At 46.1% G+C, this 27,289-nt stretch overlaps 1 protein-coding gene across 4 annotated transcripts in view; it reads right to left on the bottom strand.

Moving 5' to 3' along the window:
* Positions 1 to 27,289, bottom strand: part of LOC115153174 (latent-transforming growth factor beta-binding protein 1) — a 121,168-nt gene that overhangs the window by 67,521 nt on the left and 26,358 nt on the right. For all 4 annotated transcript variants that reach the window (XM_029698310.1, XM_029698309.1, XM_029698311.1 and 1 more), the window contains exons 4-5: positions 21,121 to 21,254; positions 3,440 to 3,607 (exon numbers count right to left, since the gene is read on the bottom strand). In XM_029698310.1, coding sequence (XP_029554170.1) covers positions 3,440 to 3,607; positions 21,121 to 21,254 — 302 coding nt within the window. The remainder of the gene's footprint in view (positions 1 to 3,439; positions 3,608 to 21,120; positions 21,255 to 27,289) is intronic.

Here is a 27,289-nt window from a genome sequence, read left to right as displayed (position 1 = left end):
TGTATAGCTGGTGGTGGTGGGAGATGGATGGTTGGGAAGTATCTCTTTAAGGGTAGTATAGCTGGTGGTGGTGGGAGATGGAGGGTTAGGAAGTATCTCTTTAAGGGTAGTATAGCTGGTGGTGGTGGGAGATAGATGGTTGGGAAGTATCTCTTTAAGGGTAGTATAGCTGGTGGTGGTGGGAGATGGAGGGTTGGGAAGTATCTCTTTAAGGGTAGTATAGCTGGTGGTGGTGGGAGATGGAGGGTTGGGAAGTATCTCTTTAAGGGTAGTATAGCTGGTGGTGGTGGGAGATGGAGGGTTGGGAAGTATCTCTTTAAGGGTAGTATAGCTGGTGGTGGTGGGAGGTGGAGGGTTGGGAAGTATCTCTTTAAGGGTAGTATAGCTGGTGGTGGTGGGAGATGGAGGGTTGGGAAGTATCTCTTTAAGGGTAGTATAGCTGGTGGTGGTGGGAGATAGAGGGTTGGGAAGTATCTCTTTAAAGGTAGTATAGCTGGTGGTGGTGGGAGATGGAGGGTTGGGAAGTATCTCTTTAAAGGTAGTATAGCTGGTGGTGGTGGGAGGTGGAGGGTTGTCGAAAACTGTTGCTGAAAAACAGCAAATAGGAGAGAACATGGGGAAGTTGACATATAAATATGTCCCAAGGTTTACACTCATTGGTTGAGAGAGAGGAAAGTAATAATTGAAAGAGTAAGCCCATAGGCTAATCACCAAGCTTGTGGAAAGTGACTTACTGTACAGTGCTTATAGGTTAAAGGTAAGTAGGTGAATGATATGGTTAATAGGAAGAGGAGAAGAATGAGACACCATGCTGATACATTTGTATTAATTCCCGCTATGGCCGTATAATAGGAAACAGAGGAATTATTTGATGGAATCGTCTAGAACGCAGCTAAAACACAAAATGAACTGGCAGCCGTGACCATTTTTAATAATGAAGCCTAGACTGATCCAGGAGGCTCACAATACTTGGACAGGCAATGCACACAACTGGGACACAATACGCCAAAAAGACCACTGAGGTATGGAAAAACACCACTCTGAAAGGGTTCCTTATACCCCATAGAATACTGTGACAGTGGAGAGAGACAGAGAAGAGGGGTCGAAAAGAGTATGAGAGAGAGAGAGAGAGAGAGAGAGAGAGAGAGAGAGAGAGAGAGAGAGAGAGAGAGAGAGAGAAATGTTATTCCGTTATCAGTAAGGAGCTGATATGGAAACGAGACCATTATATAATCTGCCAGCCAGTAGAGTAGTAAACTGTGCAGCTGGGTCCTTCTCTCTTTCCACATACATGTCTAGCGGAGTTGGACTGCAGGAGAGTTGAGGGGCTGTCTCCATCGGCGACAGAGGGTAATATGGCAGCCCAAAACCACCAGGCCTCCAGCCCTGAGCGCTGACTAGGCAGGGCAGCAACCCAAAAAGGAATGTGGAGAAAATGAGGCTGCTGCTGCTTGTAAATCAGACGGATGCTTAAAATCACCGGCAGGTTTTTTCCCCCCTCATCTCAACGCCTTTGTTTTCCCCAATCCAACCCACATCATCAAATTGTTCCTATCATATTCTCAAAGGATGCATTGTGTTTTAATTGCACAAAATGTCGTAAGAATAGCACAGTTCAACCCACCACTATGATCTAACCCTCTTTCCACAGGACTGTAAAATACATTTTTCCTTTGCAGAGCCTCCAACAGGCATTTAGTACCGTGTTAAGTGGGTAAAAAGTACAGTTGCAACTCGCCCTGGATAAATGAGTCACAAATTACAAAAAACTTAAGCTTGTTATGGGCTTGGTAAGCGTGTTAATTAGCCAACACCCTGTAGCAAGCAGAGACACTTCCCCCCTTTTCTTATTATGAAGCAACACTCTCCCTCCTCCTTCTTTCTCATCACTCAGGTATGATAAACAAACATGGGATTTATTCCATCTCTGCTGCTGGAGATGGGCCTGCACACTGTAAATAAAACTTTGCTCTCCTTTTTTTAGGCTCTAGTCTGTGCTACTTAATAGCTCTCTTGGCTCTGAGCATGTAGGGAAGAGCCGGCCTGGGACAGACTGCATGCCTGGACGGGTACATTAGGCTGATACGACGCCAGGTGCTCTCATTTAAAGAGACAGTCACACGGTCAGAGCAACGCTCTAGACTGCAGATCTGCACAAAGAGCAGGAAAAGGCAAGTTATGCTGCTAAATTTGCATGCACTTTACAACACGATATAGGCATTTAGTGATGATTAAAATAAGCATCTTGAACCACAAAATTAGTAACATATCAAATCAAATTGTATTGGTCACACATATTTAGCAGATGTTATTGTGGGTGTAGCGAAATGCTTGTGTTCCTAGCTCCAACAGTGCAGTAGTATCTAACAATGCACAACAATACACACATCTAAAAGTAAAAGAATGGAATTAAGAAATATATAAATACTAGGATGAGCAATGTCGGAGTGGCATTGACAAAAATACAGTAGAATAGAATACAGTATATACATATGAGATGAGTAAAGCAGTATGTAAACATTGTTAAAGTCACAGAAGAAGAGCGAGCGCTCTCCTATCTGTGTTTGCTGCTGAGTCAGACAGGAATTTGTTTTCTTTGGGTTTTCCCACATGTCTGTGTCAAGAGCAAGAGGCAACAGACAATGGTGAGCTCCATATAAGGATTGAGACAGATTAACATATTAGACTTTTTCAGGGTCTGTGCAACACTTTAAGGAACACCCACCTTTTGTGCTCCTGTATTGGAACAGTCACTTTGATATTCTATTTTGCGTATAGCAGGGTTCCCCAACTGGCAGCCCGCGGGCCTAATTTGGTCCCCGGATGGTTTTATTTGGCCCCCCAAGTTTTCTGAGCAAAACTGTTTTATTAAAATATATTTTTTATTATTTATAATTTTCATTGTTGGACATTAAATACTGTAAAAACACCAGGAAATCATCTCCAAATGATTTACATTTTGGAAATCTGTTTCCAAGTATTCCCACGGATGATAGAGTTCGTATGAAAATGTAAGCAAGGTTTGAAATTATTATGTTTTAGTCAAATTTGATATCTGTTTGGGCTTCTTGCGGTCATACAAATGATTTGTGATTATATTCTGTCTCCCTGACCATCAGCTGAAGAAAAAATCGTCCTGCGGTTGAATCCAGTTGATAATCCCTGGTATATAGTATGTAAATCAGATACTACACGTTTATGCAGGAAAATACAGTGTCGGCATATAATGTAAACATCAATCATCAGAATAGTTTAACATCTCATACAGAACACAGATAGTGCGCACACGCACTAACACACACAACATAATAAACCCCTCTGAAGTCGGATGCTTTCTACCGCATTTAGCACCAGACACAAGACAGCGACCACATTGGATGAACACAAGACGGAAGCAGATGGGGAGGGGTGATGATAAGTTGGACCAGAGATCACTCACCTACTCTGAAGTTGGGGGCAGTGAGGGTGTCCGCGGCATGGCCGTTCTCACTGACGATGGTGGTGGTGTTGCCCAGCTCACAGTTGTTCTGGCACCGCCCCCCTGTGCAGGTCACTTTGCAGATGGTGGGTGTGAAGACCACCTTGATCCGGCCCGTGTGGTTCCCCACTGCCAGTCGGGACGCACAGCACACCATCAGAAAGAAGAGGGAAGGGAGGGAGAGTCTAGTCAGTCTTGTATCCATTGGTTAGTTAGTAACACCTTGAGTGGCCTGTCACAGACGATCACGAACAAAGAGTTCAGTCAAAACAATAACTGAAAGGACTGTTGTCCTCTCTATTCACATATACCCCTGTTGTGTCTCTCTTTTCCCCTTTTATCTTTCTCTTTCATTCCCTCTCTCTCTCTCTCCCACTGCTTCTAAATCCGGTGGCGTCTCTGAAACATGAGGAGGGAAAGAGAAAAAACAGAGGGAGAGAGCTCAGCAAACAAAACTCTGGGATGCACTCCAATTCTTCATCAAAAGTCAAGTTCCCTGAGAGGTGGGTATTGGCAGATCACAATGCCATGCTTTATTCCAAGACGGACAACGAGTGGGCATGGCAGTGTAGTCGGCCCTGGTTTCTCTGCTTTCCCCCTCCCTCTTCTTATTTCTCTCTCTCACTTTCTCCCTCCCTTTCTTTCCTGTCTCCCACCTAGCAAATGTTCTAGGACTTTGGCACCTCTGTCTGAAAGAAAGTTCTCCCAAAATGCTTTGCTGTGCCTCTTCCTAAGATCACTTCCTCTCTCTCTCTCTCCCTCTCTGCACTTTAGGATGAAGTCACAGGCTACCTACTGAACCGAGATAGAAACTACCAGCCTGCCTGTCTGCCCATTCGCCTATCCTCTCCCCTCCCTCCCTCCCTCCCTCCCTCACCACCAAACCCAGCCCTCATATCAGACAGACAAAGAGAGAGGGAGGGAGAGAGAGAGAGAGAGAAGGAGACTAGCGAGACAGAGAGAAGAGTATTGATCACAAACATCTGTACGAGGTCTACCGCATCCCTTCCCAGACTACCCTCCTCCAACCTTTCCCCTTCTACTTTTCTGCATTCAGTGACACAAGTCTTTATAGAAAGTTCCTCAGCTCCCCTTCCTTTTTTTCTCCCATTCACATCTTCCTTTTCCCTTCACCAACGTCTCGCTCTACGTCCTGTCTTTACTTCTTTGCATGCCCCCCCCCCCACCCGTCCAAACTTCCCCAAACCCCAGACTCCTGAGCTCAACATTTCGTCTGCGGCTGTCAGCTGTTCACACCAGACAGAGCAGAGATGCAGGGAGCATTGCCAAGGGGAGAGAGGGCTTTTTCTCTAAACCAGAAAGCAGGCAAAACCACTGGATTACAGGCTTTTGGGCTGCCTAAATATTTGCTATAAGATGAAAAAAAAGATGTAGACATAAAGGGGAACTAATATGATGTAGTCAAAAGCCAAGGAGTAATAGACAGTTGGTTTTAAACATGAGCCAACTGTATTATATACATAATAGACATAGTATTTAAAAGACAAGTTTAGAAAGTCTATTTTGCCAAATGTCATTTCCAAGTAGAAGGAAGGAGCGCCATTCCCATGTAGGAAGGAGCATTGCTCTGACTGATGCTGGCATGGGAGAGCTGATGGGGGAAAGGTCTGCTTTAACAACCTTCTCTGCTCCTTTAAGACCCTATAGACATATCAGGCTCCACTCAGCCTCTGGCTCCTGGTAGGGTCCTACACATGAAAACCGTCAACGTCTCCATCAAACTGCTGCTGCCTGCTGAAAGGTCCTGCGTCCTTTACCTACAGTATAATCCCCCATGTCACACCAGGGCTTTCTGTGTCTGCTATACTGCGCCATCGCTCCAGACTACGCAGAGTTCGGCCAGCGGAGTGTCCCTTTTTTGACATCATCTCTCACGTCGTTCAGTCTCTCTGCACTCTAGCGTTCACTGAATTATGCCGGTTTCCCTCCATCACCTCATCACACCGTGACCCAAAAACGTACTGGTTTCTCTGTAGGGGCTGAGCATTCATTTGGCCATTACCTCCCAGTAGTTTGTCGCTCTTTACTTTCTGGGGTTTCTGGGTGATTAAGCTACTACCACAACCACGTTCATTCAGAGAAGGCCTGGGCGTCACCGCTGACAGGGGGTATAGAGATGTATGGACAGGAGAAGCCTTGGAAACAGATCACATTCCCTAGCACATAGAGATCTATAGAAGGCTCTGCTGTTGTCTGACAGGCCCCCCCCCCCCCCCCCCCCCGCACCATGTTCAACACATGCCTTAACTACTCTGACACAGCTTGGAGTCCCTGGCCTCAACAGTGATAAAACATGTCCGTCTTCATCCCTCTATCCATCTTCTGCCTCCATAAATGTACGTAAGCAGATCCTTCGCACGGCATGGTAGACGTCGCCAGCTCTGTGGAGCAGCTCTGTGGAGCAGCTCTGTGGAGCATATGGAGAGAGAAGCTGGAGGGCCGTCTCAGACAGAACACAGACATCAATCAGCATGGAAGACGCAGGGGGACGCAAGAGGAAGGGGCTGAGAACACACAGGCTAGGCTAGACTGGAGGGATGTGGGGGGGATATGGAGAAAGCGAGTCTGCAAGGAAAAAGAGGGTCTTTTTTTGAGTTCCCCCGGTGGACCTCTACGGGTCCAATGTTTCCCTGTATGGGGTCGAAGACAGCAGTCTTTGAAGCCAAACATGTAGCCTTCCAACGCGGCGATCTACAGCTTAGAGCGGGAGCGTAGTTTGTCTGTCTGTGTGGGAGAGCTGAGGGACAGCGGCCGGCGGGGAGAATGGCTTTCCCAGACAAGGCACCATAGCTAGCTGCTGACAGGCTGTCTGTTGGGTGGGACAGGGCTGACAGGAAGGCTGCAGGCCCAGCGATTTAGGAGCACAAACATTCTCCCCTGTCTGCTACTCCAACCGTCAGGTAGCACACCAACACCACCGCACACTGGGCTAAAGCCAACAGTGACATCCCTACCAATTTGGAGCTGAAGGCCTGAGGTGCCATTCATTGTGACATAGGCAGTGTATCTACTGTAAGTGTTTCGCAAGATGGAGTAAAGCTTTTTGTGCCTTGACTCTTTTTTAATGGGGTGGGAGGCAGGGGGCAGGGGATGGGGGCAGGGGATGGGGGCAGGAGGCAGGGGGCAGGGGATGGGGGCAGGGGATGGGGGCAGGAGGCAGGGGGCAGGGGATGGGGGCAGGGGATGGGGCAAGGGATGGGGCAGGGGATGGGGATGGGGCAGGGGATGGGGCAGGGGATGGGGGCAGGGGATGGGGCAGGGGATGGGGTCAAGGGATGGGGGCAAGGGATGGGGGCAGGCGATGGGGGCAGGGGATGGGGGCAGGGGATGGGGCAGGGGATGGGGCAGGGGATGGGGCAAGGGATGGGGCAGGGGGCAGGGGATGGGGGCAGGGGGCAGGGGATGGGGTTATTTTGTGCCCTTGTACAGGTGCAGTCCTTTTCCTTTTAAGACCTCTACTGTGTCTTAGAGACGTGCAGTTTGTGAACAACTCATTATTTTTGAATGACTCTTTTTACTGACTCAAGAGTCACGATTCACTCATTTCACTTGTTCGTTTGACCTGGGATTAATACGCCCTCCTCTCGCTTAGCGGCTCTGGATACGTGCTCCAACCAACTAATGCTGCAGGCAGCATAGAGAAGAAAAATACATGTTCGAACTGATCATTGATCGCATGGTGCAAGAATGAATGCAATTAATTGATTATTGAATGTTATTGATGGACAGCTCAACAAACTCAAGAAACAAATCATTTAAGGGGCTGCTGCAGTTCACAAACGATATTGTGCTTATCTCCCTCGCTGCAGTCAAGCAATGTGTTCTGCCAAGACTAGTCCACAATGTAGTCCAGTTGCGGCCCCAAAGACATTGTTTCAAAGTTAGAGAAATAATCATATTTTTATGCCTACCAATCAAAACTGTACATTGTTTGAATCATACTTTTATAAGCCTCAGTCACAAATGACAGCTCTAATGCCCCTATAGTGAACGAGAGGCTTGTAGAATCATGACTGTTTCTTGTTCATCAGTAGGGGGTCCTGCGTGCTCTGGGCATTACTAAACCAAATGAAAGAAATTAGTCAAAATATTCTTTTTTTTTTAACAGAAAGAGTTGAAAAAATCTGAGTCAGTAAAAAGAGCCGAACTTCGCATCGCTACTGTATTTCCCCTTTCGTCCCATCTTTCCGTCTCCCCTCCTCACCGTTTCGCTCTCTCTTCTCTCTGATGTCTGGACATATCCCTGATGGTCCCACACTGGAGCTGTATGAGAGTGGACTGGGGTTATTTGTAGCTCTGTGGCCAGGCTGGGGCTGGCTGAGGACTGCAGCCATACGGGCCCCAGAGGGGAGAGGGAGGAAGACACAGACAGACTCACAGAGACCAGTCTGCAGACTGCTCCATTTATAGCACAGAGACTGTCTGGGTAGACGGACATGGAGCCATTCCCTTTTAGGTCAGCAAATGACTTACTTACCTAAGCAGACATCCCCTGAGAAGTCTAACAGGAGGTTCAAATATGTATATCCTCTGCCAACACAGTAGAGAGTATACCTCTAGGTGTACAGCATATCAGATGTACAGTATAACCTTAAATACATACCATGAGATGGGAAATCATCATGAAATCCTCCAAGCCACTACGCTTCCAACCACAAGCCATGCACTATTCATGTATCTCACTTTCAAAAGCCATTTGACTGTTCGGCCACATTGCCAAGTGTAAATGGAAGACAATGTGTCTTCCATGAAGGGGCCGCAAGGCTATTCAGTGGGGGAGCTTTAAGAGGAGGAGATAACAGCTATTCAACAGCTCAGCACACTGGAGATGGCCTCTCCCATTCATATCAGTCTGTCACACTTGTTGTTTCAGAAATTGAGGGGTTCTCTGTTGGATGACACAGTGTATCACCTTGCTCTGTCATTTCATTTTCTCTCCCACTCCCTTCCTTTTATCTGAAATTGCCCTCTGAAAATTAGGCTAATAATTCATTTTAGACAGAGCCGAGCAGCAGGCAATGCTTAACTCTTTATGCCATTACCGCTAGGGCTGCAATTTGAAAAATCCCATTGCTGCCCAACTTCAAGCTCCAGTTACAGCAGACGTGAGTGTGTGTGTGTGTGTGTACTGTTTATGCCCATAAGGAACAATTGCTGCCTTTTATCCATTTAGATAATATAACTGATGAGTAAGACAATGTATTTATCATGCAGTGACTTATCTGACTAGAGGCAGCTGACAATGTGACAGATCTTTATACACTGCTCAAAAAATAAAAATAACACTTAAACAACACATCCTAGATCTGAATGAAAGAAATAATCTTATTAAAAACTTTTTGCTTTACATAGTTGAATGTGCTGACAACAAAATCACACAAAAATAATCAATGGAAATCCAATTTATCAACCCATGGAGGTCTGGATTTGGAGTCACACTCAAAATTAAAGTGGAAAACCACACTACAGGCTGATCCAACTTTGATGTAATGTCCTTAAAACAAGTCAAAATGAGGCTCACTAGTGTGTGTGGCCTCCACGTGCCTGTATGACCTCCCTACAATGCCTGGGCATGCTCCTGATGAGGTGGCGGATGGTCTCCTGATGGATCTCCTCCCAGACCTGGACTAAAGCATCCGCCAACTCCTGGACAGTCTGTGGTGCAACGTGGCGTTGGTGGATGGAGCGAGACATGATGTCCCAGATGTGCTCAATTGGATTCAGGTCTGGGGAACGGGCGGGCCAGTCCATAGCATCAATGCCTTCCTCTTGCAGGAACTGCTGACACACTCCAGCCACATGAGGTCTAGCATTGTCTTGCATTAGGAGGAACCCAGGGCCAACCGCACCAGCATATGGTCTCACAAGGGGTCTGAGGATCTCATCTCGGTACCTAATGGCAGTCAGGCTACCTCTGGCGAGCACATGGAGGGCTGTGCGGCCCCCCAAAGAAATGCCACCCCATACCATGACTGACCCACCGCCAAACCGGTCATGCTGGAGGATGTTGCAGGCAGCAGAACGTTCTCCACGGCGTCTCCAGACTCTGTCACGTCTGTCACGTGCTCAGTGTGAACCTGCTTTCATCTGTGAAGAGCACAGGGCGCCAGTGGCGAATTTGCCAATCTTGGTGTTCTCTGGCAAATGCCAAACGTCCTGCACGGTGTTGGGCTGTAAGCACAACCCCCACCTGTGGACGTCGGGCCCTCATACCACCCTCATGGAGTCTGTTTCTGACCGTTTGAGTAGGCACATGCACATTTGTGGTCTGCTGGAGGTCATTTTGCAGGGCTCTGGCAGTGCTCCTCCTGCTCCTCCTTGCACAAAGGCGGAGGTAGCGGTCCTGCTGCTGGGTTGTTGCCCTCCTACGGCCTCCTCCACGTCTCCTGATGTACTGGCCTGTCTCCTGGTAGCGCCTCCATGCTCTGGACACTACGCTGACAGACACAGCAAACCTTCTTGCCACAGCTCGCATTGATGTGCCATCCTGGATGAGCTGCACTACCTGAGCCACTTGTGTGGGTTGTAGACTCCGTCTCATGCTACCACTAGAGTGAAAGCATCGCCAGCATTCAAAAGTGACCAAAACATCAGCCAGGAAGCATAGGAACTGAGAAGTGGTCTGTGGTCTCCACCTGCAGAACCACTCCTTTATTGGGGGTGTCTTGCTTATTGCCTATAATTTCCACCTGTTGTCTATTCCATTTGCACAACAGCATGTGAAATTTATTGTCAATCAGTGTTGCTTCCTAAGTGGACAGTTTGATTTCACAGAAGTGTGATTGACTTGGAGTTACATTGTGTTGTTTAAGTGTTCCCTTTATGTTTTGAGCAGTATATATAGATCCCATCTAAAGACTAACATACCATCTTAAATGTTTCAATGTGTAACGCTCGTCGTCGGGTGATAAGGAAGCGGACCAAAGCGCAGCTGGGAGCGAACACATGTTTATTTAGACACAAATAAACACGTTACCAAAACAGACAAAGAATAGACGAAACGTTAACTTGCTCAAACAAAAGAGACAACAACCCACAAACATCGTGGGGGAAAAGGAACTTAAATGTGATTCCCAATCAGACTTCACAAGCGACAGCTGTCTGATTGGGAAATCACCCCCGAGCCCAACATAGAAATAAAACACAAAGAAAGGCTATAACCAAAACATAGAAAATAAACCATAGAAATGCCACACCCTGACCAAAATAGCAGAGTTCACCTGGTCAGGGCGTGACACAATGGCGCCGGAGAAGATGGCTGCTGTTTTACGGGCTCCTAATCAATTGAGCTATTGTGTGTGTTTTTTCGCATTATTTGTAACTTATTTTGTACATAATGTTTCTGCCACCGTCTCTTATGACCGAAAAGAGCTTCTGGATATCAGGACAGCGATTACTCACCTCGTACTGGACGAAGACTTTTTCTTTAACGAGTCGAATGCAAAGGATTTAATTCAGACACCGGACAAGGCCCAAATCCCTGCATTCGCATGAAGAAGAGACGGAGATATCGGGGACGTAGGTCGGGGTGCCTTGTAAGGATCTGACGGCGAATGGGTAATCCGCCACCTCTACCATCAGTCCTATTAGCCAACGTGCAATCATTGGATAACAAACTGGATGAGCTTCGATGAAGGCTATCCTACCAACGGGACATTAAAAACGGTGATATCTTATGAGTCGTGGCTGAACGACGACAATATAGAACAGCTGCCTCCGGTAAGACGAGGGGTGGTGGTCTGTGTCTATTTCTCAATAACAGCTGGTGCATGAAATCTAATATTAAGGAAGTCTCAAGGTTTTGCTCACCTGAGGTAGAGTATCTCATGATAAGCTGTAGCCCACACTATTTACCAAGAGAGTTATCTATATTTTTCGTAGGTGTCTATTTACCACCACAGACCGATGCTGGCACTGAGACCGCACTCAACGAGCTGTATAAGGCCATAAGCAAACAAGAAAACGCTCATCCAGAGGTGGCTATCCTAGTGGCCGGGGACTTTAATGCAGGGAAACTTAAATGAGTTTTACCTCATTTCTACCAGCATGTTAAATATGCAACCAGAGGAAAAAACTCTAGACCACCTTTACTCCACACACAAAGATGCGTACAGAGCACTCCCTTGGCCTCCATTTCGCAAATCTGACCATAACTCTATCCTCCTGATTCCTGCTTACAAGTAAAAATTAAAGCAGGAAGTACCAGTGACTCACTCAATACAGAAGTGGTCAGATGACTCAGATGCTAAGCTACAGGACTGTTTTTCTAGCACAGACTGGAATATGTTAAGGGACTCTTCTGATGGCATTGAGGAGTACACCACATCAGTCACTGGCTTGATCAATAAGTGCATTGATGACGTCGTCCTCACAGTGAAGGTACATACATATAACCCAACCAGCTATTCTACAGGCAACATCCACACTGAGCTAAAGGGTAGAGCTGCCGCTTTCAAGGAGTGGGACTCTATTCCGGACACTTATAAGAAATCCTGTTTTGCCCTCTGACGAACCATCAAACAGGCAAAACATCAATACAGGACTAAGATTGAATCCTACTACACAGGGTGTCATTGCAAGCCCTACTACATCATCAGATGTGGCAGTGGCTTGCAAACTATTACGGACAACAAAGGGAAGCACAGCCACGAGCTGCCCAGTGACACCAGCCTACCAGACGAGATAAATGACTTTTATGCGCGCTTCGAGGCAAGCAACACTGAAGCATGCATGAAGCACCAGCTGTTCCGGACAACTGTGTGATCACGCTCTCCGTAGCCGATGTGAGTAAGATCTTTAAACAGGTCAACATTCACAAGGCCGCAGGGCCAGACGGATTACCAGGACATGTACTCCAAGCATGCGCTGACCAACTAGCAAGTGTCTTCACTGACATTTTGAAATGTCCCTGACCAAGTCTGTAATACCAACATGTTTCAAGCAGACCACCATAGTCCCTGTGCCCAAGAACACCAAGGTAACCTGCCTAAACGACTACCGACCTGTAGCACTCACGTCTGTAGCTCACATCAACACCATTATCCCAGAAACCCTAAACCCACTTCAATTTGCATACCGCCCGAACAGATCCACAGATGACGCAATCTCTATTGCATTCCACACTGCCCTTTCCAAAAGGAACACCTACGTGAGAATGCTATTCATTGACTACAGCTCAGCGTTCAACACCATAGTACCCTCAAAGCTCATCACTAAGCTAAGGACCCTGGGACTAAACACCTCCCTCTGCAACTGGATCCTGGACTTCCTGACGGGCCGCCCCCAGGTGGTAAGGTTAGGTAACAACACATCTGCCACGCTGATCCTTAACACGGAGGCCACTCAAGGGTGGGTGCTCAGTCCCCTCCTGTACTCCCTGTTCACCCATGACTGCATGGCCAAGCACGACTCCAACACCATCATTAAGTTTGCAGACGACACAACAGTGGTAGGCCTGATCAACGATAAGACAGCCTATAGGGAGGAGGTCAGAGACCTGGCAGTGTTGTGCCAGGATAACAACCTCTCCCTCAACATGGTCAAGACAAAGGAGATGATTGTGGACTACAGGAAAAGGAGGGCCGAGCACGCACCCATTCTCATCAACAGGGCTGTAGTGGAGCAGGTTGAGAGCTTGTCCACATCCCCAATAAACTATCAGGGTCCAAACACACCAAGACAGTCGTGAAGAGGGCACGACTATGCCTATTCCCCCTCAGGTGACTGAAAAGATTTGTCATGGGTCCTCAAATCCTCAAAAAGCTCTACAGCTGCACCATCGAGATCATCCTGACTGGTTGCATCACCGTCTGGTATGGCAACTGCTCGGCCTCAGAGCGCAAGGCACTACAGAGGGTAGTGCGTACGGCCCAGTACATCACCGGGGCTGACACTGCCTCTATACCTCTATCTGACACTGCCTCTATACCAGGCAGTGTCAGAGGAAGGCCCTAAAAATTGCCAAAGACTCTAGCCACCCTAGTCACTCCAGCCACTGTTCTCTCTGCTTCCGCACGGCAAGCGGTACCGGGGCGCCAAGTCTAGGTCCAAAAGGCTTCTTAACAGCTTCTCCCCCAATCCATAAGACTCCTGAACAGCTAATCAAATGGCTACCCAGACTATTTGCATTGACTCCCCCCTCATTTTATACTGCTGCTACACTGTTTATTATCTATGCATAGTCACTTTACCTACATGTACATATTACCTTAATTACCTCGACTAACATGTGCCCCTGCACATTGACTCTGTACCGTTACCCCTTGTATATAGCCTCGTTACTGTTATTTTATTGTTGCTCTTTAATTATGTTATTTTTCTATTTTGTTCTTTTTATTTTTTATTTATTTATTTTTTACTTCAGTTTATTTTTGTAAATACTTAACACTTATTTTTCTTAAAACTGCATTGTTGGTTTGGGGGCTTGTAAGTAAGCATGTCACTGTATGTTCTACACCTGTTGTATTTGGCACGTGACAAATAAAATGTGATTTGATTGATGATTTGATGTTATTTTCCTCACCATAAATTAAATCTCTAATTACCATAAACAATCTGGCTTTATAATTCAACCATAGCATATAATTTTCTCAAATTGGCAGATATTTTATCTAACTAAATAAAGAGCATATAAACTTGAATGCACCTTCCACACAGTGATTGGGATACCATCAGTGTAACCCCTCCCCCTCCCCACTGGCAACACCCTATCCCCCACCCCCTACCCCCGAACTCCCCAATTAGGCTATGTGTGTTTTTATATGACTCTGTTGACACAGAGTACAGCAGGAACCCATTCCACAGAGGGAGAGCGGGCTACTGCATAGCACTGAAATCGCACTGGCTCCCGTAACGTGAGAAATGGGTGCCGCCCAAACCCCATGCTAAAATAATGATAGGCTGACCTAACTAAAGCGTCACTACAGTGTCCATTTGGCAGTGATTAATGGTCGGCCCGATAAATCTCCAGCCCTGAAATAACAAACAGGCCAGTGTAATTGGCTCAGCTGGATCTGCTGACACTAGCTGGTGTCGTGCGGTCTGCTCAAAGAGTGTAGAGAGAGAGAGTGTAGAGAGAGAGTGTAGAGAGAGAGAGAGAGAGAGAGAGAGAGAGAGAGAGAGAGAGAAGAGAGAGAGAGAGAGAGAGAGAGAGAGAGAGAGACTGTCACCCTGTCACGGAATTTTCTAAACCTCGGGTTCAGTCGTCCCCAGTCTCTGCCCCGTGCCAGCAAAGCCGTGCCTGGGAGAGCTCAGGAATTTTAAAACCGAGCTGACGACACTTTTATTAAAAAATAAAATTAATTTGTGAAATAACATCTTTAAAGTGTTTGAGGACTTTGCTTACCGCCACAGAACCAATGGTTGGCAAAACGCGGGAACGGCCTCAGACTCACAAAATCATCACTTAGTGAATACTAGCTGATTTAAGAGCAGAGGTTTGTGACAATATAGTGCTGCCCTATGAGTAAAGATGACTGTTTCTTAGCTTATTTTGCACATCATAAAGTCACCTGGTGTTTCAGGTGCACATCCAAAGCTTCCAAAGACTTAAATTCCATACATCTATGGTTAGAGCTTCAATAAAGCCATCTGTCAGTACAGTATAGTAGCTAACCTTCCTGTTAAAAACCTTCTCTCTTTAACCCTCTCTCTGGGCCTGTGAGATACACAAACTTTGTAGGCTTTTACTGATGTGGTAGAAATCCATCACCCTTCTCAGCCTGACCCTATTGTTCAGTGGCATAGGGCACTTCACACCTATGTGTTAGGGACCAGTTTGCCAGGGAAATCAGTCAGCTGACCAGTGCCAGCCAATCACTGGCTCTCCCTGCTGGTGGTAATAGACAGGGCAGGGTTAAGAAGGTCGCTGTAAACTACTGTCCTCCACTACAACTCATAACTGGACGTTCCTTAAGGGACAAGCCTTCCCTCCAATCAAATCCAAGTTTATTGGTTGTATACACAAATTTGCAGACGTTATCGCAGGTGCAGCAAAATGCTTGTGTCTCTAGCTCCAACAGTGCAGTAATACCTAGCAATTTTTTTAATGCACGCATAATCCAGAAAAAAAAAAAAGTTATATAGGATGAGGAATGACTAAAATACAGTTTATACATATAAAGTGGGTGAAACAATATGGAAACATTAAAGTGACCAGTGTTCAATGACTATGTACATAGGGCAGCAGTCTCTAAGGTGCCGTGTAGAGTACAGGGTGGTAGCCGGCTAGAACAGGGACCAAGTTTCAGGGCAGGGTACTGGGCGGAGGCCGGCTAGTGGTGACTGTTTAACAGTCTGATGGCCTGGAGATAGAAGCTGTTTCTCAGTCTCTCAGTCCCAACTTTAATGCACCTGTACGGTCTATGCCTTCTAGATGGTAGCGGGGTGAACAGGCCGTGGCTTGGGTGGCTGAAGTCCTAGAGGGCAGGCAGTGTGCCCCTGGTGATGCACTGGGCTGACCGCACCACCCTCTGGAGGGCCCTGCGGTTTCAGACAGTGCAATTGCCGTACCAGGCGGTGATACAGCCCGATAGGATGCTCTCAATGGTGCATCTGTAGAAGTTTGTGAGGGTTTTAGGGGCCTAGTCAAATTTCTTCAGCCTCCTGAGGTGCATCACTGAACATGAAAGAGAACTTTGTTATGATTCATGTGTATATTTGATCTGTTATAGGTTGCTATTGCTTTGTTAGTATATGCTTACATTCCTTGTGTATAAGTCAGGATTGTCTCCCATGTCACATACTTCACACACTCTGTCCCTTTGGCATAGTTCTGTATACCTTTATGTTCAGGCCATGAGATAAAGGCCACATTTATTGTAGATAGGGATTTTAACAAAGCAAATTTGAGGAAAACGCTACTGAAGTTCTATCATTTAAAAAAAATAACATTTTTAGCAGACGCTCTTATCCAGAGCAACTTACAGTAGTGAATGCATACATTTCATACTTTTTTTTTTCTCTGTACTGGTCCCCCGTGGGAATCAAACCCACAAACCTGGCGTTGCAAACACCATGCTCTACCAACTGAGCCACACGGGGTACTAGATCACTGCTACTCCCCGTTTCGAGATGCCTACAAGGCCCTCCACCGCCCTCCCTTCGGGCAAATCAGATCACGATTCCATTTTGGTCCTCCCTTCCTATAAGCAGAAACTCAAATAGGAAGTACCCGTGCTAAGGTCTACTCAACGCTGGTCTGACCAATCAGAATCCATGCTTCAAGATTGTTTTGATCACGTGGACTAGGATAGGTTCCGGGTAGCCTGTGAGAATAACACTGACGCTTACACAGACACGGTGACTGAGTTCATCAGGAAGTGTATTGGGGATGTTATTCCCACTGTGGCTATTAAAACCTACCTAAACCAGAAACCGTGGATAGATGGCAGCATTCGTGCAAAACTGAAAGCGGGAACCACCACATTTAACCATGGCAATGTGACTGGGAATATGGTTGAATAAAAACAGTGTAGTTATTACCTACGTAAGGCAATCAAACAGGCAAAACATCAGTAATGAGACAAAGTGGAGCTGCAATTCAACGGCTCAGACACAAGACGTATGTGGCAGGGTCTACAGACAAGAACTGATTACAAAGGGAAAACCAGCCAGGTTGCGGACACCGACGTCTTGCTCCCAGGCAAGCTAAACACCTTCTTCGCCCGCTTTGAAGATAACACAGTGTCACCGACGCAGCCCGCTCCCTAGGACTGTGGGCTCTCGTTCACCGTGGCCGAAGTGAGTAAGACATTTAAGAGTGTTAACCCTCGCGAGGCTGCCGGCACAGACGTCATCCCTAGCCGCGTTCTCAGAGCATTCGCAGACCAGCTGGCTGGAGTGTTTACGGACATATTCAATCTCTCTCTATCCCAGTCTGCTGTCCCCACTTGCTTCAAGATGTCCATCAAAGGTAACTGAATTAAATGAATATCGCCCCGTGACACTCACTTCTGTCATCATGAAGTGCTTTGAGAGGTTAGTTAAGGATCATGCCACCTCTACCTTACCTGACACCCTAGACCCACTTCAATTTGCTTACCGCCCCAATAGTGACACATTGGTGTGGCTGGCTTACGGGTTAAGCGGGCATTGTGTCAAGAAGCAGTGTGTCCTCTCCCGAGTCTGTACGGGAGTTGCAGCGATGAGACAAGACTGTAACTACCAATTGGATTCCAGAAAATTGGGGGAAAAAAGGGGTTAAATAAATAAATAAAAAATAATTATGTTCATTCCCTATAGCTAGCCTTCAACACCATAGTACCCTCTAAGCTCATCATTAAGCTTGGGGCCCTGGGTCTGAACCCCGCCCTGTGCAACTGGGTCCTGGACTTCCTGACGGGCCGCCCCCAGGTGGTGATGGTAGGAAACAACACCTAAACTTCGCTGATCCTCAACACAGGGGCCCCACAAGGCTGCGTGCTCAGCCCCCTCCTGCACTCCCTGTTCACCCATGACTGCGTGGCCACGCATGCCTCCAACTCAATCATCAATTTTGCAGACGACACAACAGTAGTAGGTCTGACTACCAACAATGACGAGACCGCAAACAGGGAGGAGGTGAGGGCCCTGGCAGAGTGGGCCCGGGAAAAAAAACTCTCTAAACGTCAACAAAATGAAGGAGCTGATCGTGGACTTCAGGGAACAGCAGAGTGAGCACGCCCCTATCCACATCGACAGAATCGCAGTAGAGAAGATGGAAAGCTTCAAGTTCCTCGGCGTACACATCACTGGCAATCTGAAATGGTCCACCCACACAAACAGTGTGGTGAAGAAGGCGCAACAGACCCTCTTCAACCTCAGGAGGCTGAAGAAATTCGGCTTGGCCCCTAAGACCCTCAGAAACTTTTACAGATGCACAATTGAGAGCATCCTGTCGGGTTGTATCACCGCCTAGTACAGCAACTGCACTGCCTGCAACCGCAGGGCTCTCCAGAGGGTGGTGCAGTCTGCCCAACGCATCACTTGGGGCAGATTGCCTGCCCTCCAGGACAGCTACAGCACCCGATGTCACAGTAAGGCCAAAAATATTACCCAGGACATCAACCACCCGAGCCAATGCCTGTTCACCCCGCTATATTAATTTTTTCCACCTTTATTTAACTAGGCAAGTCAATTAAGAACAAATTATTATTTATAATGACGGCCTACACCGGCCAAACCCGGACCATGCTGGGCCAATTGTGCACCAGCCTATGGGACTACCAATCACGGCCGGTTGTGATACAGCCTGGATTCGAAACAGGGTGTCTGTACTGAGATGCAGTGCCTTAGACCGCTGCGACACTTGAGAGCCCAAGATGCATCAAAGCTGGGACCATAGAGACTGAAAAACAGCTTCTATCTCAAGGCCATCAGACTGTTAAATAGCCATCACTAGCCGGCTGCCACCCGGCTACTTAACCCTGCACCTTAGAGGCTGCTGCCCTATATACAGTTGAAGTTGGAAGTTTACATACACCTTATCCAAATACGTTTTTCACAATTCCTGACATTTAATCCAAGTAAAAATTCCCTATCTTAGGTCACTTAGGATCACCACTTTATTTTAAGAATGTAAAATGTCAGAATAATAGTAGAGAGAATTATTTATTTCACCTTTTATTTCTTCCATCACATTCCCAGTGGTTCAGAAGTTTACATACACTCAATTCGTATTTGGTAGCATTGCCTTTAAATTTTTAACTTGGGTCAAACATTTTGGGTAGCCTTCCACAAGCTTCCCACAATAAGTTGGGTGAATTTTGGCCCATTCCTCCTGACAGAGCTGGTGTAACTGAATCAGGTTTGTAGGCCTCCTTGCTCGCACATGCTTTTTCAGTTCTGCCCACAAATTTTCTATAGGCTTGAGGTCAGGGCTTTGTGATGGCCACTCCAATACCTTGACTTTGTTGTCCTTAAGCCATTTTGCCACAACTTTGGAAGTACGCTTGGGGTCATTGTGCATTTGGAAGACCCATTTGCGACCAAGCTTCAACTTCATGACTAATGTCTTGAGATGTTGCTTCAATATATCCACATCATTTTCCTTCCTCATGACGCCAACTATTTTGTGAAGTGCACCAGTCCCTCCTGCAGCAAAGCACCCCCAAAACATGATGCTGCCAACCCCGTGCTTCACGGTTGGGATGGTGTTCTTCAGCTTGCAAGAATCCCCCTTTTTCCTCCAAACATAACAATAGTCATTATGGCCAAACAGTTCTATTTTTGTTTCATCAGACCAGAGGACATTTCTCCAAAAAGTACAATCTTTATCCCCATGTGCACTTGCTGAGTGGACTTTCAGGTTATGTCGATATAAGACTCGTTTTAATGTGGATATAGATACTTTTGTACCTGTTTCCTCCATTGATTGATTTGTACTTTTCGCATCAAAATTACGTTCATCTCTAGGAGACAGAATGCGTCTCCTTCCTGAGCGGTATGACGGCTGCGTCGTCCCATGGTGTTTATACTTGCGTACTATTGTTTGTACAGATGAACGTGGTACCTTCAGGTGTTTGGAAATTGCCCCCAAGGATTAACCAGACTTGTGGAGGTCTACAATGGTTTTTCAGAGGTCTTGGCTGATATCTTTTGATTTTCCCATGATGTCAAGCAAAGAGGCACTGAGTTTGAAGGTAGGCCTTGAAATACATCCACAGGTACACCTCCAATTGACTCAAATGATGTCAATTAGCCTATCAGAAGCTTCTAAAGTCATGACATAATTGTCTGGAATTTTCCAAGCTGTTTAAAGGCACAGTCAACTTAGTGTATGTAAACTTCTGACCCACTGGAATTGTGACACAGTGAATTATAAGTGAAATAATCTGTCTGTAAACAATTGTTCGGAAAAATTACTTGTGTCATGCACAAAGTAGATGTCCTAACCGACTTGCCAAAACTATAGTTTGTTAACAAGAAATGTGTGGAGTGGTTGAAAAACGAGTTTTAATGACTCCAAGTGTATGTAAACTTCCGACTTCAACTGTACTACTGTGTGCTATTACCTATAGCCCTGCTAGCTCCCACTGTACATATTGTATACTATGCTAGTCACTAATTGCATCCTGTTTTATACTGCCTATGCTATTCTAGCCCATACTACAGCATGATACCATTTGTCTTTTGTAGCCTGTTCACCTGCATTACTACTCTGTAGCATGTTAGCTTACTAGCCCCTGTGTATTACTGTATATTTATTACCAGACAATAATATTACCATGCTAGCACCGCTAACACTACTATAGCCATTACTATCATGTGCTAGCCCATTGCTATGCCATTGCTGATTTGTATATATTGCGTCACTGCTAATACTACTGTATAGCCAACAGTGCTGCCACGCTGTTGTAATATATATATATTCCCTGTTCCTTCTGTCCTACAGAAAACCACTATCACTTTCACTGATTCTATTCCTCTTCCTGTTTGCTGTGTGTGTGTCTGTTTGATGTGTGGTAATAAAGTGTGGATTGTATTTCTGTCCTGTAAACGGGACCCTGGGACAGTTGTACCTATAATCTAAACCAGCGCCTCTTTCAGAAACCACCACATGGTGGCGCTCTTTTCCAGTTCTTATGGAGCTTAGGTTAAGTTAATACAGTAACAGGATGGGGTAAAGGAGGTGGGCTACTCACCGTGGATGGGGTTGTGTCCCACTGTCAGGGGAATGGGTCTGTCAGGCTGATGCTGGACATGTGTCTGGGTGTGTGTGGTTTGTGTGTGGTAGTACTTGGGCTTCCGGACAAACTGCTGGATACCAGGCTGGATTCTATAAGGGAGAAGAAAAAAACCCTGTCAAACACTTTAAAGAACAATTTAATCTATGTTCATAATCCACTATGTTCAAATCTGTCACGTCCTGACCAGTAATAGGGGTTATTTGTTATTGTAGTTTGGTCAGGACGTGGCAGAGGGTATTTGTTTTATGTGGTTCGGGGTGGTGGTTTGTTTAGTAGGGTATTTGATTTATGTATTCCGGGGGGTTTTGGGTTATGTTCTATGTTTGAATTTCTATGTTCTTTCTAGTTCTTTGTATTTCTATGTCTAGGTTTGGGTGTTGGACTCTCAATTGGAGGCAGGTGTTTTTAGTTGCCTCTGATTGAGAGTCCTATATATGGGTATGTGTTTTGTTTTGTAGTTTGTGGGAGATTGTTCCATGTATAGCTTATGGCCTTACAGGACGGTTTATTCGTCGTTGTGTTTCTTTTGGTGTACGTGTTTATTTTGTTTTTTCCTTCTTCACCAAATAAAAGAAGATGAGTGCACATATTCCTGCTGCGTTTTGGTCCACTTTATCCGACGACAACCGTTACAACATCCTTGAAATAATACATGAACAATTGAACTCAGCACAAAAACAAACGTCCTCTCACTGTCAACTGTGTTTGTTTTCAGCAAAATTAACATGTGTAAATATTTGTATGAACATAACAAGATTCAACAACTGAGACATAAACTGAACAATTTCCACAGACATGTGACTAACAGAAACGTGTCCCTGAACAAAGGGGGGGTCAAAATCAAAAGTAACAGTCAGTATTTGGTGTGGCCACCAGCTGCATTAAGTACTGCAGTGCATCTCCTCCTCATGGACTGCACCAGATTTGCCAGTTATTGCTGTGAGATGTTAACCCACTCTTCTACCAAGGCACCTGCAAGTTCCTGGACATTTCTGGGGGGAATGGCCCTAGCCCTCACCCTTCGATCCAACAGGTCCCAGACGTGCTCAATGGGATTGAGATCAGGGCTTTTCACCATGGCAGAACACTGACATTCCTGTCTTGCAGGAAATCACGCACAGAACGAGCAGAACGGCTGGTGGCATTGTCATTCTGGAGGGTCATGTCAGGATGAGCTTGCAGGAAGGGTACCAAAAGAGGGAGGAGGATGTCTTCCCTGTAATGTACAGCGTTGAGATTGCCTGCAATGACAACAAGCTCAGTCCGATGATGCTGTGACACACCGCCCCAGACCATGACGAACCCTCCACCTCCAAATCGATCCCGCTCCAGAACACTGGCCTCGGTGTAACGCTCATTCCTTCAACGATAAACGCGAATCCGACCATCACCCCTGGTGAGATAAAACCGCGACTCGTCAGTGAAGTGCACCTTTTGCCAGTCCTGTCTGGTCCAGCGACGGTGAGTTTGTTCCCATAGGCGACGTTGTTGCCGGTGATGTTTATTTAAAAAAAATTTAACCTTTATTTAACTAGGCAAGTCAGTTAAGAACAAATTCTTATTTTCAATGACGGCCTAGGAACAGTGGGTTAACTGCCTTGTTCAGGGGCAGAATGACAGATTTTTACCTTGTCAGCTCGGGGATTCGATCTTGCAAACTTTCAGTTACTAGTCCAACGCTCTAACCACTAGGCTACCTGCCGGTGAGGACCTGCCTTACAACAGGCCTACAAGCCCTCAGTCCAGCCTCTTTCAGCCTATTGCGGACAGTCTGAGCACTGATGGAGGGATTGTGTGTTCCTGGTGTAACCCGGGCAGTTGTTGTTGCCATCCTGTACCTGTCCCGCAGGTGTGATGTTCGGATGTACCGATCCTGCGCAGGTGTTGTTACACGTGGTCTGCCACTGCGAGGACGATCAGCTGTCCGTCCTGTCTCCCTGTAGCGCTGTCTTAGGCGTCTCACAGTACGGACATTGCAATTTATTGCCCTGGCCACATCTGCAGTCCTCATGCCTCCTTGCAGCATGCCTAAGGCACATTCACGCAGATGAGCAGGGATCCTGGGCATCTTTCTTTTGGTGCTTTTCAGAGTCAGTAGAAAGGCCTCTTTAGTGTTCTAAGTTTTCATAACTGTGACCTTAATTGCCTACCGTCTGTAAGCTGTTAGTGTCTTAGGGGCATGTTCACAGGGGCATGTTCATTAATTGTTTATTGTTCATTGAACAAGCGTGGGAAACAGTGTTTAAACCCTTTACAATGAAGATCTGTGAAGTTATTTGGATTTTTACGAGTTATCTTTGAAAGACAGGGTCCTGAAAAAGGGACGTTTCTTTTGTTGCTCCCAAGGTGAAGATTATGGGGGGGGGGGCTACGGGACTTAAATCATGGCGTCAGTCATCTCATGTCCTCCCACAAAGAGAGAGGGACATGAGACAAGAGCACCGGCCAGAAACCCAGAGAATGAACCTAACCTAATCTCCCCCAGTGAGACGGGTGAGGAAACCCAGACACATCCTCAACACTGAAAGAGGGAGGGGAGAGAGGAGGGGGTCGGAGCTGGTCCAAAAGAACGAGACCACCCTGTAGTCCCCCTGACAAGGCCCAATCAAACATGACAGACAGAGTGAAAGGACAACAGGGTGTGGTTGGCAAGGGGGCATGGAGAGCAGAATTGGGGGTGAGTGGGCAAGGAGAGGAGGGTGAGGATAACGTAAGAGTTGAAGTAGAACAAAACCCTCCTAAAGCAGCCCTGCAAAGCCTCTCTACTCCTAACCACTCTGCTAAATGTCCCTCAGTCCAAATGAAATGTGACTTGTTTACACGAGAGGAAGAGAAATCTGGTAATCTGGTGCAGGGCTGCTGAGCGAGACAGCAGTAGAGGTTTTTTTCTTCACAGCATAACCGTATCAAATTGTCAGCTGCCAAACTAAAACCACTCAGACAGGTCTGGGTGATGGTAACAGAGGACAAAGGACAAAAATACATAAATTTTTGACAGGAGAGAAAAGAGCACAACAATATGGGTGGTGTTAAGAGCCGTTTCTAAATGGTTTATAAAGGGGGAGGATAAAGAGACAAAACATTGGAGACGTTCAGACTTATCAGAGCACTGAACAATCTTTATATGCCTACAGGGAGACAACAATGTACTGGCCGAGAAATAGCTTATCATTAGCAGAAGCATAGCCAATTCCCCATTTCCATAAAAAATGTATGTAATTAAAATGTCATTTGAACAGCTAGGTAGAAGCCTCCCTCAAGCTACTGCAATAAGTACTGTATATATATCTAACATAAAATAAACACACTTGTGACAGACTCATCCTCCACACACAGACACACACAGACACATACAATGAAGTTGTCACTCAAGGCCACCCGTGGCTGTGAGCTTGACCTTGACTGTTGACCCCTTTTGTGATCATCTCATGTGAGTCCATCTCAACAGGGCCTCTACTCACGCTCTCTGTGCTAATTAGACCTGGCTCTGCCTGCACCACAACCACCATGTGGGTCATGTAGCCCCTCATCACCTTCACAACAGACAACAGAGATTGTGTAAGGAAGAAAAGAAAAGAAAAAGAGGATATTGTGTTGACAAATGCCAGTGTCAATCACTGTGAGTAAACTCCTCCCTTTCATCTTCTCCCCTTTCATTCATCCATCTCCCTAATGCACACTCACAGACTATCAAACAATGGGACTTCACAGGAATCTGGCTGGGTTTCATCTTTTGTTTGATCCTATGGGGGTGGTGGTGGGGTGTTGGGGGGGGGGCTGAACAACAGCAGTATGGCTTCTCATGTGCTGGCTTTCATCCCCACACCATCACCCATTCACCCCCCCCCCCTCTATCCCCACCTCCAACTTACTGGGTGAGTGTTATTTAACCTCTGCAGTCTTTCATGTACCAATACAGTCATGGTGCGGTAGACTGTCACAACAAACCAATACTTGGGTTTCTTTGCCACAAGACCGTGAGTTGTAAAACAAAGCCTCTCACTGTCAAATGCAAGCATGGCCCACAGGCTACAGTATGCATGGCTGGTTATATAGCTATTTGCCATTTTCTGTTATTAACTGTTTATGGGTTTCTATGTGATGGCGTTTTATTGGCTGTAATTCCAGTATCTGACATTCCTTTATGGCCCCCTGGGGGCAGAAACCAAACACCTACAGCTCATATTCCTCCCGTTATAAAATAATTATCGGCCTATATATAGACTATTTGGTATGCTTGCGACTGTATCTATGTGGATTAGCTAGGATAAGGTTGGTTTTATGTAGGAGCAAAACTAAGTGGATGCACCCGTCTTCTCCCATTGGCAACAGTAGAATGGAAGCATTGTTGTGGGATGTGTTGTTGATAGTGGCCCAACATGCATTTTATACCAAAATTAAGAAATTAGGAAGAGTTTACAAGAGCTGCAGACTCAGAAGAAGCTCAAAAGAGGACAGAAAGAGGATAGGGGAAAAGGAGTTTATGGTAGGGGAGAAGGACAGAGAGAGGCTCACTGCCAGAAAGATTCAAATACAAAAAAAGAGTGAGAGGGTGAGAATGGAAATTAATTCAGAGAGAGAGAGAGACTAGAAAGTGTATTTCACAATGGCCCTCAGTTGTCTTTCTCTCCTGTCTCTCTTTCCAAATGCCCTGCGGTGATCTAATCTGCAGCGTCTGCCATGCTCTAACGCCTGCCTGATGCAATGTTTTTGAACAAAGGAGAAACATATTCCAGCCCCCCGGTGACATCACAGCCCTGCTTGGAGAGCAGACTAAAAAGTGACAGTAATTCTCCCCTTTATTGGAGGGAACATGGCGAAACCATCCCTCAGACAACAGGACAGACATTGGAGAGTCTATTTATCTCCATGCAGAATGGACAACCTGTATTTTATCTTCTCGTGTCTTGTTGACATAGTTTAGTTTCATTGGAGTTCAGAGGGAGTGAGAGGACAGACTATGGGGTAAATGTGCACTTTGGCCTAACTTGCCATCCTGAAACAATGAGCTTGCCTAATCTAAGTTGTCTGTGAGAGATATTTTACGGGTCACCAACCAACCAGATTCTATGCCACCCAGGGCCCAGAAAGACTTTTCCCAGGGTTACCCTCAACGAAGACAAAGAAACCTTTACGTTTATTTCGCCATCAATAAAGCCTAGCGGCTTTCTTTCCCCCGATATTTTTATGTGACGGGAACCCTTGCAGTAAATACTGGGAGATATGTGTTAAGCTCTTCCACATGCTCCTATTTGGCCCATTGACTTTAGCAAAAAGTTCAGCTCTTACCCTAACCATCTCCAACATATCAATTAGCTCCACTGAGAAACACAGAGGAGGATTACATCAATTCATTTGAAGTTGTTTGAAAAAGATTGTGTGCTGTACAAGGTCGCCTTAGTCGATCTCGACACAAGCTACTTATCAAAATATATTTTGATGAATAAAACATTGAGGTCGATTAAACTTCTCACAGGCACAGTAACGCAAAAAAATACATTGAAAATCTTTTGAGATTAGGTGCTACTATCAGTTCACAGCTGCTTATCAGGTTTACTGTTTAGGGACCTGCCAATTGAATGGGCCGTATAGGCCTTCAGCATACCACCCACCAACTCTCCTTTCTCCTCTACCACAGGTGTAAAGGTTCTGTTGTATCATTCCTAATATACAAGACCATAACTCACTTAGACTGGCTAGCCAAGCTTCAGTTGGGCTCAGGTAGAAGAAAAACAACTGTGAAAACATACAGAACATATTAAAAATATGGGAACATTTTTACAATCAAGGTTGTCTTTTTACCAGACCCATGAATAAAATGCCTACTTACTGTACAGAAGGTTACGATGGGCTACTGTTCTTGTAAAGTTCCCCCTGAACTCACTAACTTCACCAACCCCAAGGAGCACGGAGGGGATTCTTGGCCTTGAGACATCATCAAAACACTAGGGTGTGTTTCAAACAATTTGCGTACAAATGATTTCCCTGTAGGGAGAGGGACTGATGGGTGCTTGCCATTTTTCTTCTCTCGTAGAGATGTGGTTTTCCTGCACATGAAGACTTGAGGAATGCTGGTGTGGAACGAGTGCTGAGGCCAGTTGGCAGGTCGCGAGCTTCTCACAGA

The sequence above is a fragment of the Salmo trutta genome, chromosome 18 (assembly GCF_901001165.1).
Source record: "Salmo trutta chromosome 18, fSalTru1.1, whole genome shotgun sequence".
Lineage (NCBI taxonomy): Eukaryota > Metazoa > Chordata > Actinopteri > Salmoniformes > Salmonidae > Salmo > Salmo trutta.
Note: the sequence above shows the minus strand (reverse complement) of the source record. Positions and strands in the feature narration are given on the sequence as shown.